Genomic DNA, 12,489 nt, shown 5'->3' on the forward strand with positions numbered 1-12,489 from the left:
ATGTGTGTAAAACCAGCACACACACACACGCACACGCGCACACACACACACACACACACACACACACACACACACACACACACACACACACACACACAAACACAAACACACACACAGCAGGTAATCCCCATCTCAGTTGAAATAAGCCACACCACAGTGGCACAGCAGTAGACAGAAACAAAGAAGCTGTGCTAAACAAAAGCTCTCACTGAAAAATATTGATGTAATTTAGGCTCCGTGTCGTGGTGTTTTGTGTCTTCGTGTTTGCCGGTGTGTGTGTGTGTGTGTGCGCGCGCGTGCTTTTGTGCGTGGATGGCGGCAGTGAACGTCAGTCCCTTTATCTCGTCTCGGTGCTGGGGAATTGCAGTCATTTTGCTCATTTGGTACGCCTTTTAATTGAGGTGCAATAAGCTTTCTTCCTGCTATGCCTGCTTTTGTTTTGACTAACAAAAAAAGGAACAGATGGATTAAGAGCTTCAATTACCCCTGCGAAGGGAAAGACGTCACAATGCACGCACGTGTGTGTGTGATACAATTCTCCGCGCACTGTATTAGAGCAGAGAAGTGGTTGCCACGGTAACAGCGGTTGGGGCTCGGGGAAAATGGGAAGGGGAAAGGAGGGAGAAAACAAGGAGGGAGAGAATTCAGACATTCAACCGCAGATTGTATTTCAACGTGCAATCTAGACAATGGTGTCCGTTAATAGTGTGAAAAGTATCTAAAACTAAAAAACACAATCACCCAAGCCTCTTCTTCGTGATCTTTCCGTCTAAACCTTTAAGCCAATGTGGAGTCCTTGAAGCGCTGAAAAAAACGAGGGAGATTGTCCGATATGACGGAAAGCTGCAGGAATGCATTTCCCTCCCCTACTTTAAAGCAGACGCGGATGGGAAGTCTTTAAAGTGCCCACGGGTTTGGAAATTTGAACACCCGCAATTCCTTAACAACGAGGCAGAGAAGACGTGTGATGCAATCAGAACAAACGGTCCGGAGCAGCTCCGGCTTCCACCTGGAGGGAGATCGTTTTGCATCGAGGGTGGAGCTTAAAAAAGGTGTGCTTAAGTGGAGATGAGATGTGAACAGCTTTCAAAAAGGCGAAGGAATCACCTCGTAGCACATCCGTCAGCTGCCCAACGCAACCGGGTGGAACGTGTTGTATGAAGCACTTTGCCAGTAGCAGCTGTGGATGATGAACAAGGACACGCTGCACACTCGATGGACAGGACATCCATCCATCCGTTATCTACACCCACTATCCTTAATTCACCCATCCTGTAACCTTTTCACGAAACACTGCTCACCAGTTTGTAAAGCTCCGTGACGCTGATTTCATCGGGGTCCACCATGCTGAACTCGCGCCTCGGGACCAGGTCCAAACCGAGTTGCCTGTGACACACAGATTAGTCAGAGGTTCATGGGGTGAGAAAAACGAAGGGTATATAAATCCAACACACGTTACAATGAGTTCATCCCTATGCGTCGGTGCAACACGAGGTTGATTGACCTGAGCATTGCGCAACAGTGTGAACAAAAGCACATTGTGTGGAGTTACAGATGCACACACCCGCGCCAGAGCTGACAGAACACCTGCGTCACCGGCCGTTAAAATAAACATAGCCCCCTTGCTTTATCCGCTGTCCTCCTTCCCATTTCTCCCTCCTTCTCTTCTACTTACCGTCTTCCAGGGTGACCCTTTCGCTGGACGAAAACAGCACGCTAGAGCGTGTGTCTCCTTGTCAGCTAGAAAAGAGACAGGACTGTTCAACCCTACAACAACCCAAAGCGATGGACTCCCCGACCATCTCCTCACTAAGAAGGGGTGTGTGTGTGTGTGTGTGTGTGTGTGTGTGTGTGTGTGTGTGTGTGTGTGTTTGAGGAGGGCCCACAGCAGGGGAAAGAAGGGCAGTGAAGGGTAAGGAGATATAGAGAGACTACCAGAAGTCAGAAGAGTTATTATTTCAGCCCCATGGCATGGAGAGGAAAGAGAGAGGAAAGAGAGAGGGAGCTGCTGATGCGAGGGGGCGCTAGGGAGGGGGGGGGGGTTGCCTGCAAGAATGATAGGTGATAACAAAGACAGCAAGGACAGAAAGGGAAGAGTATGAGAGTTTCTGAAAGGAGGAGGGGACGAGCTGGCGGGCTCTTGCTTGGGAGACGGAATAACTGAATCAAATATTCTGATTCATTAGAACTTCCTGCCTTTCCTAAAATATGTGAAGAACGATTCATTTCCCAACGTAACGTTCAAAGTATTCGTTAAGTTAAATTAATGTCGGATGAACCAAGTTGTTAACTTGACTATTTCTCATTAACTACAGATATGATTCATATCTTCGATAAGTCCTTACCAACTGTAGTCTTTTTACGATTTATCTTCCGCCTGTGGTCGGTTAGAGACTTTTAGACTTTAACTCTATGCAGGTTATTCATTACCGTGATAACTACACTTTCTTTCCTTTTTTATTTATTCATTTTGTAGAACGTACAGGGTATTAATGTGGTTATGCATATGTTAGCAGGGGTAATTTATCGATATGAAATATTTAAAAAAAGTTATGTTAGAAAGTATTACATAGCCTTTTTTTTATATGAAACGCTAGAGACAAAAAATCTGAATGATACTGATATTGACCTTATTAAGCAGCTGATATTGATCACACGTCCCAATCACAGTAAATACAAGTCAATGTAATTTATCAAAGGCTGTATTGCTGCTGGGAGCAAAGAACTATGAAACTTTATGGGAAACCCCATAAAACTCACTCGTTGCCCCAGTCCAATCTCGCTGTGATGTGCTGCTTGACGTCCCTCATGCGGTCATGGGTAAGGTGGCCCACCAGCACCTGCCGCCTCAAGTCCAGAATTTCGTTCATCACGTGCCAAAGCCGATGAAACAAATCCCCCTCATTCTTCTGAAGAAAAAAGGAGTGGAGAAGCACAGAGAGTCACTTAAAAAGGCCGCAATTGAAATGAAGGAGGGGACGACACGGAAGAAGACAAAAATATGCAGTTGCCTCTTGACCCCCGAGAGCCAATCTTCATCGTGAGGAACAGTGCAACCCGCCGAGAGAGGAAGACAGGAAAACTTCAAAATGGATTTGTGCAAATGATCTCCAGTGGTCCTGCTGCTTTCTGCCGCAAATGTATGCACTCTGATCCAAGAGTATTCATCTGCCCAATTTAATCAGCACCCCAGATAGCTTAATATGCCGCAAACACCATCAATACAACTAATGAATGTGTGTGAAAAGGCTTTGACTGTTTGCAGCTTTTGAATTACCCACGGCCGAGTGAATTCCCTTCATTAGGAACTTAAAGACGCGGCTTCGTTTGGGCCGTATTGATATTCGTGATCAATGCAAACACGCTGTGTGTGCGCGTGCGTGTACTCTTACCACATAGAGCTGCTTCCACATGGCGCCCCAGTCTCGTAACGTCGAGGTCATCTCTGTGATGACAGAGTCTTCAACAGGGAGGACCGTCTCAAATTGCCTAACAAAGACACATAATTAAAGAGTTCAAACCTCTATGGCGACACACAACAGCGGGAGAAGAGCAGACAACATGTGCTCCTACTTGCCCTTTATTCTTGACGTGGGCGTTCTTCAAGTGGATGTAGCTCGATGGAAAGATCCCCTTAACGAGGTTAAGGAGAAGCATGTCAGCAATGATGCATTAAAACAATACGCTGCGTTCGTGGGCAAAGGAAGGAGAGCAGAGGGAAATGAGAGCAGACAAGGAGATAAAAGAAAGTACCGTTGGGATTTAGGAGACCAAAAAAATAAAAAATAAGAGAGAAGATGAAAAGCGTGGATGTGTGTGTGCGTGCCCTGTTTGGCGCTAATAAAATGCAAGTTGCTCCCTGTTGACTGCGAGAGATCAAAGCAGAACTTACGTTTAAAGTAACTGCGGATAAATGTGATACACTCGCACACACACTCTGAACACAACACTTTACTCACAACTCGCTGATCACACGTTTGCTTTTAAAAGCCACATCTATTCCTGTCACTTTAAGTGGTTGAGCAACACGGGGGGTGGGGGGGTTGTTTCCACATATAAGGGATGTCGTCCACTTGACCCTTTCTTTTTCTTTTCAGCATAAATATTATGGCAATTTAGGGCGGTAACAACACGCAGCACTAGCAGATTTATAGGAGAGTGGAATTGAACAAAATAAAGGAATTGATTGTATTATTTCAAAAGATCTATTGATAAAGAAGCTGCTTTTGAGCCCTAGAGCTCTAGATCCCTGCGGGAAATCATGTGATCTTGTGATCCCCTCTTTATTAACTTTTAGACCTTTTTCACTGCGGATAGTTGGGATTGTCACACCTGCCGATGTGTCATTAGAAAAATTGCAAAGAATCTGCTCTCTCGTCACCACACAATGGCAAGTCCAGCTGTGGACATCTGCCACTGAGAGTCGGTGAAATTGGTGGTTGCGGCGGCTAGAAGAACTACAGAGGGCAGAGGGGTCGGATGACAATTCATAGCAAAAACACACACACACTTTGATGATACTGACCTTGACATTTGGATTCTTCAAGATGTAACCTCGGTACCAGCCTGCAGAGACAAAGCATGATTTTTATTTACAGCATGTCCATATGAATCATACACCTTGACATCTTTATATCTGACTCACATGGAGAGAAGGAGATTTATGGAATACTTTACATTCAACAAGGGTTAAGGCAGGGGATGCACGTGACACCGACCCAATCATTCTCACAGCTGAATAAACCAAACATTTGTAAAAGAAGCACACCAGATATTCAATTTATTCCAATTCAGTGTCATGTGAAAAGGAGGTTGAGACATGATCAGATCACAGAGCGAGTATCTCACCGCTGCAATAAAAAATAAATAAAAAAACGTCAACAGCATTTCAGACGTTGTCACATGTCATCCAAGCGCTCAAGAGCGCAGCGGTACACGGCAGCTTGTTGGCAGTGACCACAGGCTACTGCACAGCTGAGTGAAGGCGAGGGAACCTGAAGCTACGGAGAACGCTGTGAACCCGTAACGCGAATGCTCGCGAGCGCGGAGAAAAGAGAGAGCAGGGGCGGATATAAAATGGGTGCAAAAGCTCCAGCTTGTCATCACAGACTCCATACTGGGCTGAAATGGGTACATGTAAATCCCAGGACTGATAGGAACGATTTAATGCGTTTATATATCCGAGGCTTGGAGCTGGCGTCCTTTCCCTAACTGATGGTTTGAGCTCATTGCACTGTCGACAGTCATCATAAGACCCTTTAGATAAGAGCATTAGCTAAATGGCTCATATGTAAACGCATTACATCGTTCTAATCACCGTTGGGTTTTTCACCAGAGCATGTGTGACTTCAGTGGCACTTTCTCTCGGATTTTGCGTTTTCCGGGCCGACGCATGACAGGAGCGGTGTTGCGTAATGTGTCTGGGTCCGCGCTGTGGAACAACACACGCTTAGCTTTTTCCGATATGAGTCACTCTCTTTTAGTGGCAGAGGTCGAGCAAGCGACAGCTTTCTGAAACATTCGAGGGAGAGATCTGTGGGACGCGTTCAAAAAAGCATTTTCCCCAAAAAACATGGCCACGTCTGCGTTTGTCGTGCAGAAATTCAAGCTGATGCTGATATTCCGTAAGTCTATTAGAATTATGACGAGCAAACGAACTGTGACTGACATGCAGAAGCAAAAGACCTAAGACCTTAATATCCAGTTTTAAGTGTGTTTCACTGACTCATCCGCGTTTTGAACGTGGAACATAAGGGGAGGCGCTGCGGCTCATCTGATAGGGCTCAGGTGCTACTGAAGGGAAACCTATTGGGAACCAACATCTTACTTTAATCACAAGTGCACACTCAGCCAAATGCATCCACCGCTGTCAGGAACTTGACAAAACTTAAAAGCCAGAGCCGGCGACGTTAAGTAAAATCAATTAGTGGGCCTTAACAGACAGGAGCCCCGTGTCACATGAGAAGCTCCTGCGTTTTTAAAGTGTCACCAGCATCAACGCTAGGCAGACCCATTAGTCTGCTGTCAGAGCCCCGTCTCTCGGCCTCCTCGCTGCTGGCAGGAATTTTATTTTGTTCCTCCCTCCCGGGCCAAGAAATTCCGCTGGCTGTGCTATTGTCCGCTTCCTGTCGGCCTCCTTCACCGCCAAATCTCAACCGGCTGACGCCTGATTGTTCGACTGGCCGAGTCTCTCGGTGGCGAGACAGGAGGACAGGGTGAGGCGGAGGGTCTCGGGGAGCCGCGGGTGAGGGCGGCGGGAGTCGTAAACGAAGGTGTGCATGGCGGTGCGGCCGTGCCGAGACAAACAAGGTTGTGTCATTCTACAAAACAACACGGGGAGAGAAAAAAAAAGGCCTAAAGATGGAGATAGAGAACACGGAGCAAAAGGAGAGAATAATTATAAAAAGACAGAAAAGAAAGGAGGAAAAAAGAAGGGAAATAGAGGAGGAAAAACAGACTGAGCGTGGGCAGGGAGGCGGGAAAAGGAGCCCGTCTGAGGCGAGCAAACACACCTACAGGCATTAGCCCAACACATGGCGCTGCTCATTTCATGCAAATGCCGTGGCATGATGCAATCCTCGCAGAGGTGCAAGAGCAGTGCGGCAACCTCCCCGTTCGGTTTGGACTCGAGCGTGCACGTTAGTGCGCGCACGCCTCTCTTTACCAATTACATGGGATTTGATTAGGTTAATCCGAGAGGGTCACAGCTTTCATCGTTTCAGCCGGACATCTAATGAAGCGAGTGATTGGAAAGTAACACCCATAGTGTACCGTGCGCACACTTTTACCTTCACATTTCTCCAGGATCTGCACCGTGTCTCCGATTTCCAGCGGGAGGCCATGCTGGACGGTCCCTCGGAAACTGACCAGCACTGCAAGACAAAGAGGCACAGACACCCACGCACGTTATTTTAACTTTATTTGAGCTTTGCAGAGCGAGGAGAAGGTCTTAAGACCAAAGCAGGGCAAAACAAAACAGGAGAGGAGGTGCAGTCGATGATCTTCGTGGGTGAAGTAAAATCAAAGCTTATATAAATAATAGAAACATCGGCGGATTGTGCAAACAAACCTACGTGAATACACCGTGTGTCATACAGAATGTATGAAGCTTTCGGTCGTTTTTTTTTTCTTTTTCAAATCCCATTTGAAGACGTCACCTTTCACACAATGCGGCCATGGAGAGGAAGACTGAAAACATCGGACAGCGTTATGAACATTCACAGTAACGCGCTCCCGATAAGTCCTGACACCTCGGCGCTCATGAATCACCGTACGTGATGTATGGGAGGAGTGATGTGTTTTTATTCGCCCTTGGACCGTTCGCTGTCGTGATGCGTTGCCTACCAAGAGACTAGAAAGCAGACGACCTCAGAGACACGGACAGGTGGTAAAACGACATCTCTTCCACTTTCCGCAGACTCCTTAATGAAACCACGCTTACGCGATAAAAGCTTTGAGAAAGGACACAGAAGGGAAAGGGATGTGTTATCCTCCGGGGGGGGGGGCTGATACCTAGAAAAGTCAAGTTTTAACACGTTTTCTAGTTTCCAAGTCAAATCTAACCATATTTCTTCCATCCATCTGTCTGCATAACCTTCGCACATATCGAGATCTTCTCATCCACTTCGCATTTGGTGAGTAACGCCCGGCTCTGAAGGAAGGGGCTTTGTTGAATTTGGACAAGCGTCAATAGCAATGAGCTTTTGCATAAACGAGCACATGGCGCTCGGATCAGCAGCTGGGAACGGAGAGTCCAGCATGTCGGGGGCGGATTCACCGAAGCCTTCCAGTGAGTGAACAGGATCGCACGGGAAATAGTAGCTGCAAGCAGAGGTGAATACTAATGCCACTCTATAACAGTCCTGTATTACAATCTTTGACTTTCAGAGAATAGTTAAACAGGCATTATCAGCACTATGTACTCATATGTACTCGAGGTCTGCTCAAAGTTTGATTCAAATATGATAATGGACAGCTAATATCTGATGCGATGAATGGTATTAGAGTTGTATTATATGATTGACACTTGACCATCTATCGAGTAAAATGCAGGATGTCTCTGTCTCTACTACACCGTTCATTTCCTGATCCATCTTTTGTGACTCCCCAAACCTTATTGAAGTCCAATACTGAACTGAGGGAAAGAAAATGGCAGAGAGAAGAATGATGCTTCTAACATGGAGGTGTGTAGGAAGTGGCCAAGTGTGACATCAAGCAGAGGATGAGAGAGAGCGAAACACTGATGAAAAAACGACCAAGATGATAAAATGTACATAAAAAGAGAATAAGTAAGAACTACCTCTGCTGATGCTCCATTAGCATTAAACGGCACTTTGCGTCGTGAGGGTGTAAGGGCCGACACATGAGTGAGTGTCAGTTAACCCGCTCTTTACAAGAGAGCTGTGTCCCAATGACTGTGACACATTGATCATCTAACCTACACACAGAGAATATACATATCTATATATATCTATATATATATAGATATATATATATATCAAAACTGCACTTGGAGTTCTAACAGATCCATCCCGTTGACTTTATGATCTGTCCACACACAAACCGTAGAAAATTCGAGATACTCTCTCTCTCTCTTACGCAGGCAGCAATTTGACACAAGTAGCTTGTTCAAACGGCAACGTAAGCAAGCGCACACGGGCGCACACAGACACACAGACATGCATTGACACACGGACCCCCCCTCCTCCCCCTACACACACACACACAGGATCCTACTGGGATTTGGAATGGAAACTAAAGTGTTTAAAGATTTTCATTTCTTCCGCCTACCGGGGCTTGCCCAGTGTGCCTGAACGCACCGTCCAGACATCACTTTGTCTGGACGGTGAATGAAGCCAGGCCGGTTTAAAAGAGACAGCGAGTTGCACCAGGAGATATCGGCCACCACGTGGAACGCGTAGGTGACATTTCATGGACTGCTGAGCACACGAGAGCTTTCAATGCTCAGCAAAAAACACAGTCGGAGAATTTATGCACATTTCCTATTGAAATTGGAAACAATTTAACGTTGCTAATATCAGCAGTCAATCTGAACGTGTGTTTTCATTTTTTTTCTTGAAGAAACCCACCAGCCGAAAGAGGATTCAGTTTACCCACTCGCCCACTCTTTGGTGTGACATTGAGATCAGGTCGGCTGATGTGTGTGTGTGTTATCCTCTGTCCTTCGCCCCGCCAACTGCTTGTTATCCCTCGAGCTGCAGAAACACTATCTTTACGAGGGATTTGTCACAAGCGCACATCTGACTTTGTAATTCTTTCAAACGGGCGACCGCTCGCGTGCGAGGAGAACTCGCCTGCTTTTGGGGAATTCATTCAATGCCCCCATGCACGCGGCGAGGCAATCACAGCAAACACTTGCCCGCTCACAAAGTGTGCCCAATGCATGAATTATCCAAGCGACTTTCCCAGCTGCAGTCGACTAAATTATTCATTTTCAAGACGCCTTTTCTTTTCTTTTTTCTTTGCCCTCTCCGCTGTGAAATGAAAGCTTCCTCCCGGTCAATCTGCGAGGCAGCTGCTGTCTGTCTGTCCGTCCGTCCGTCCGTGGGCCTCCGGGTGCCCGTCATCAGTCCGCATCAAACGGTCTGTCAACTGTCCGTGCCGGCTAACCGCCAAAAAAACGACGCGTCGAGAACACCACAAAGGTTTCATTTCAATTTCAGCCGCCGAAAAAAGGCAAACTCCCTCCCGACACACCGCGACACTCGCAGTGCGATTTTGTCTGAGGCCGTCAGATCATGGCGAGGACGGAGGGAATCTCCACCAAAACTGTACGTTACAGGAAGATGGCCGCCTTAGGAGGTGGTGAGGGAAACATGAAAACGTGATAACAGATGAGAGGCGAGGGACTAGAAATGGACGAATGCTTTAAAAGAGGAACTCGGAGCGTAAATAAGAGTCTCAAGACAAAATCAGAGGCTCCCCGGAGGAGGAACTGGTGGGTTTAACACTGATGCGGTGTGTCACCGGGTCTTCGGGGGGCTGATATTGGCAGCACTCATCTCCATCGTAACACCGCAGAGCGACACTTATCAGTTAATGTGAAGGTCGGAAAGAGAGAGGCCCTGGGAGGACATGATAACACGGTGAACAGGGTGGAAAGCCAACATTGCATTCTTTATCAGGACCTCCCTGTATTACAAATGACATTCACACTTCTACACAGTACGGCTTGAGCGGGTCATTTCTTGGAGTTTTGATATCCATTCTTCAGGTATCGGGATACCGTCTCAATAAGTTTACCGCTCGGGCGAAACCTTGAATAATGAATTACGGCTCCGTTTTTTGTCAAAACAAATCACAAAACAAAACGTTGAGATCCCTAGAAAGTCCTACTGGGCTCGCCTGTGTGTGCCTGTGTGTGTGTGTGTTTGTTTTCGGCTGCCACTTGCAGTCGAGGCCTGTCACACCACGTTACACTTGGTCTGCCCGACGCTCCCCTTAAGTCCCTCACAGGAAGAAACGCCGCCACAGGCCTCAGACGCGAGGAACACCAGCGCTCCTCCCTCGAAAAACAGCTTGCCGCTCGACTAGAATTTTACACAGATGTGAACCATAAGTGAAAAGATAAATTAAAAACAGTAAAGAGGCATGAAGAAATCGCTGATTTCTTGTCTCAGCCCCCGGATTTTAACAGCTTTTTTTTTGTACTAAAAATCACACGGCAAATTTCATTCAGCGCGCTCGTTTAATGGGCTTTTGAAGCTCATTTGCATGACCCTTTCTTCTCTCTGACGGATCCGACAATGATCCACGCGCATAATCCCGTCCCACATGTTAATTACACAGCATTTATTCCATTAACATGGCTAATTGGACAAAACAGCAACCGGTGCTCCACCGGCCTCTGTCGCTGCAAGAAATGAGCATTAACAAACAACACACATGCAAACACACATTTTAGTGGGAAAAAATGCTGAACGAGGAGATTACAAAGAGGGATAAAAAGGGATAACCAGCATGGGGAAGCAATGCATGCATGCATCCAGCTCCCTCAACCATTTACAAGGTCAAGACTGCAGCAAAGCACGCAGCGCACAAAAGTGACACCCTGGAACCTCTTCACTCCCCCATGCTGCACGTCAAGAAGGCCCCACCACTGTGCCATCTGTATCTGCCAAACCAAAAGAGCCCCGTATTCCAGCAACGGGACTGAAAAAGCATTCCTCCTCAGACCAAAAATCAGCTCAGCGATGTTTTGTCTTTGCCGACTTCCAAACCAAAGCCTTCAGGCATTCATCTCCATGCGGGGAGGTTGGAAAGGGCTAAAAACGCCCTCCGCGTCCTGTCAAGAGTGCTGTCGGCGTGCCACGAGTCGCCGAGCGACACAGAAGGACTAACTCGGGGATCATGTAAAGTAGGAAAAAAAAAAATCACCACAGCGTTCTGTGCACATTGCGCACAATATCACAGGAGTGTGACGGAGCGGTGAGAGGTATCGGACAGCTTTAGTGTGAGCCGGAGACAGATCTGACAAGTCAGTGTGTGCGTGTGCCCACGCTGGCGCTTATCCGGCAAAAAGGGGATGTTTTTGGTCGAGCTCGGGAATGCCGGGGAAGCGGCGCTGTGCATTTTAAAGCGGGGGACGTCAACCGGGGTTGGCAGCGAAGAGAGGGCGAGGAGGCAGGCGGCTGAGGGTAGCGGCGGCGAGGAGGCTTTGGACACAACTCCACTTGGCAGTCGGTGCACAAGGAGAAAAACACAACAACAACAACAAAACAAAACAAAAACACACACACACACACGCATGCCGACACTGAGGTCTGATAGGCAGCGCAGACAAAAGCCGTGCCGGCCCGGAGTCACCCGGGAGGAACGGCTTTCATTTCGCTCGCTCTATGACGCTTCGACACCAGGTCTCCTGGCCTTCCTTTGTGTCCGTCTGTGTGTGTGTGTGTGTGTGTGTGTGTGTGTGTGTGTGTGTGTGTGTGTGTGTGTGAGAGATTGCAACCCTAACCACCGTCACGAAGGCGACAATGAGCTTTTGCTCAAATCCGGGTGCTGGAGCAGGGAGGAATGTTATTACTTTTTTCAAATTGGTTGACAAAGGGAAAAAAGTATTTAATTTCAGCATTGCCTCGGTGTCAGATGGCGTACGTGAATCGCTACTTACCAACAGCAGTGCGGGATAGCTAATCACAGCCGGGCAGGTGCATGATAACAGAAGGGAAGCTTCTTTTATCTTGGGTTCAATATCAGGTAATTTAGCTTCTAAACGCTCCACCATGTTCATAAGCTGCTGTTTGGTGCCAGAAGATGCTGTCCAGGTGGTTTATCGGAACCTTTTACCCCCGAGAACAAGTCGGTGGACAGCGGACAGAGATTCGACAGCTACGTCAGCTCAAGGTAGAACCAAAAACTTACATTACATCTTTTTTAACTATTTAACCCAGGAGATAAAAATTGCACAGCTTGTCTTTCTGCCCTTGTTTTCCTTATTTATTGGGGATGTCAATCAATTCCCAGATC

The 12,489-nt window shown here is 47.2% G+C and overlaps 1 protein-coding gene across 13 annotated transcripts in view; it reads right to left on the reverse strand.

Annotated features, from left to right (window-relative positions):
• The window catches only part of dock4b (dedicator of cytokinesis 4b), an 88,977-nt gene that overhangs the window by 59,688 nt on the left and 16,800 nt on the right, over positions 1-12,489 (reverse strand). For all 13 annotated transcript variants that reach the window (XM_078101779.1, XM_078101776.1, XM_078101775.1 and 10 more), the window contains exons 2-7: positions 6,789-6,872; positions 4,526-4,566; positions 3,578-3,633; positions 3,393-3,489; positions 2,761-2,909; positions 1,302-1,386 (exon numbers count right to left, since the gene is read on the reverse strand). In XM_078101779.1, the coding sequence (XP_077957905.1) occupies positions 1,302-1,386; positions 2,761-2,909; positions 3,393-3,489; positions 3,578-3,633; positions 4,526-4,566; positions 6,789-6,872 (512 nt within the window). The remainder of the gene's footprint in view (positions 1-1,301; positions 1,387-2,760; positions 2,910-3,392; positions 3,490-3,577; positions 3,634-4,525; positions 4,567-6,788; positions 6,873-12,489) is intronic.

This window comes from Gasterosteus aculeatus, chromosome 4 (assembly GCF_964276395.1).
Source record: "Gasterosteus aculeatus chromosome 4, fGasAcu3.hap1.1, whole genome shotgun sequence".
NCBI classification, from domain to species: domain Eukaryota; kingdom Metazoa; phylum Chordata; class Actinopteri; order Perciformes; family Gasterosteidae; genus Gasterosteus; species Gasterosteus aculeatus.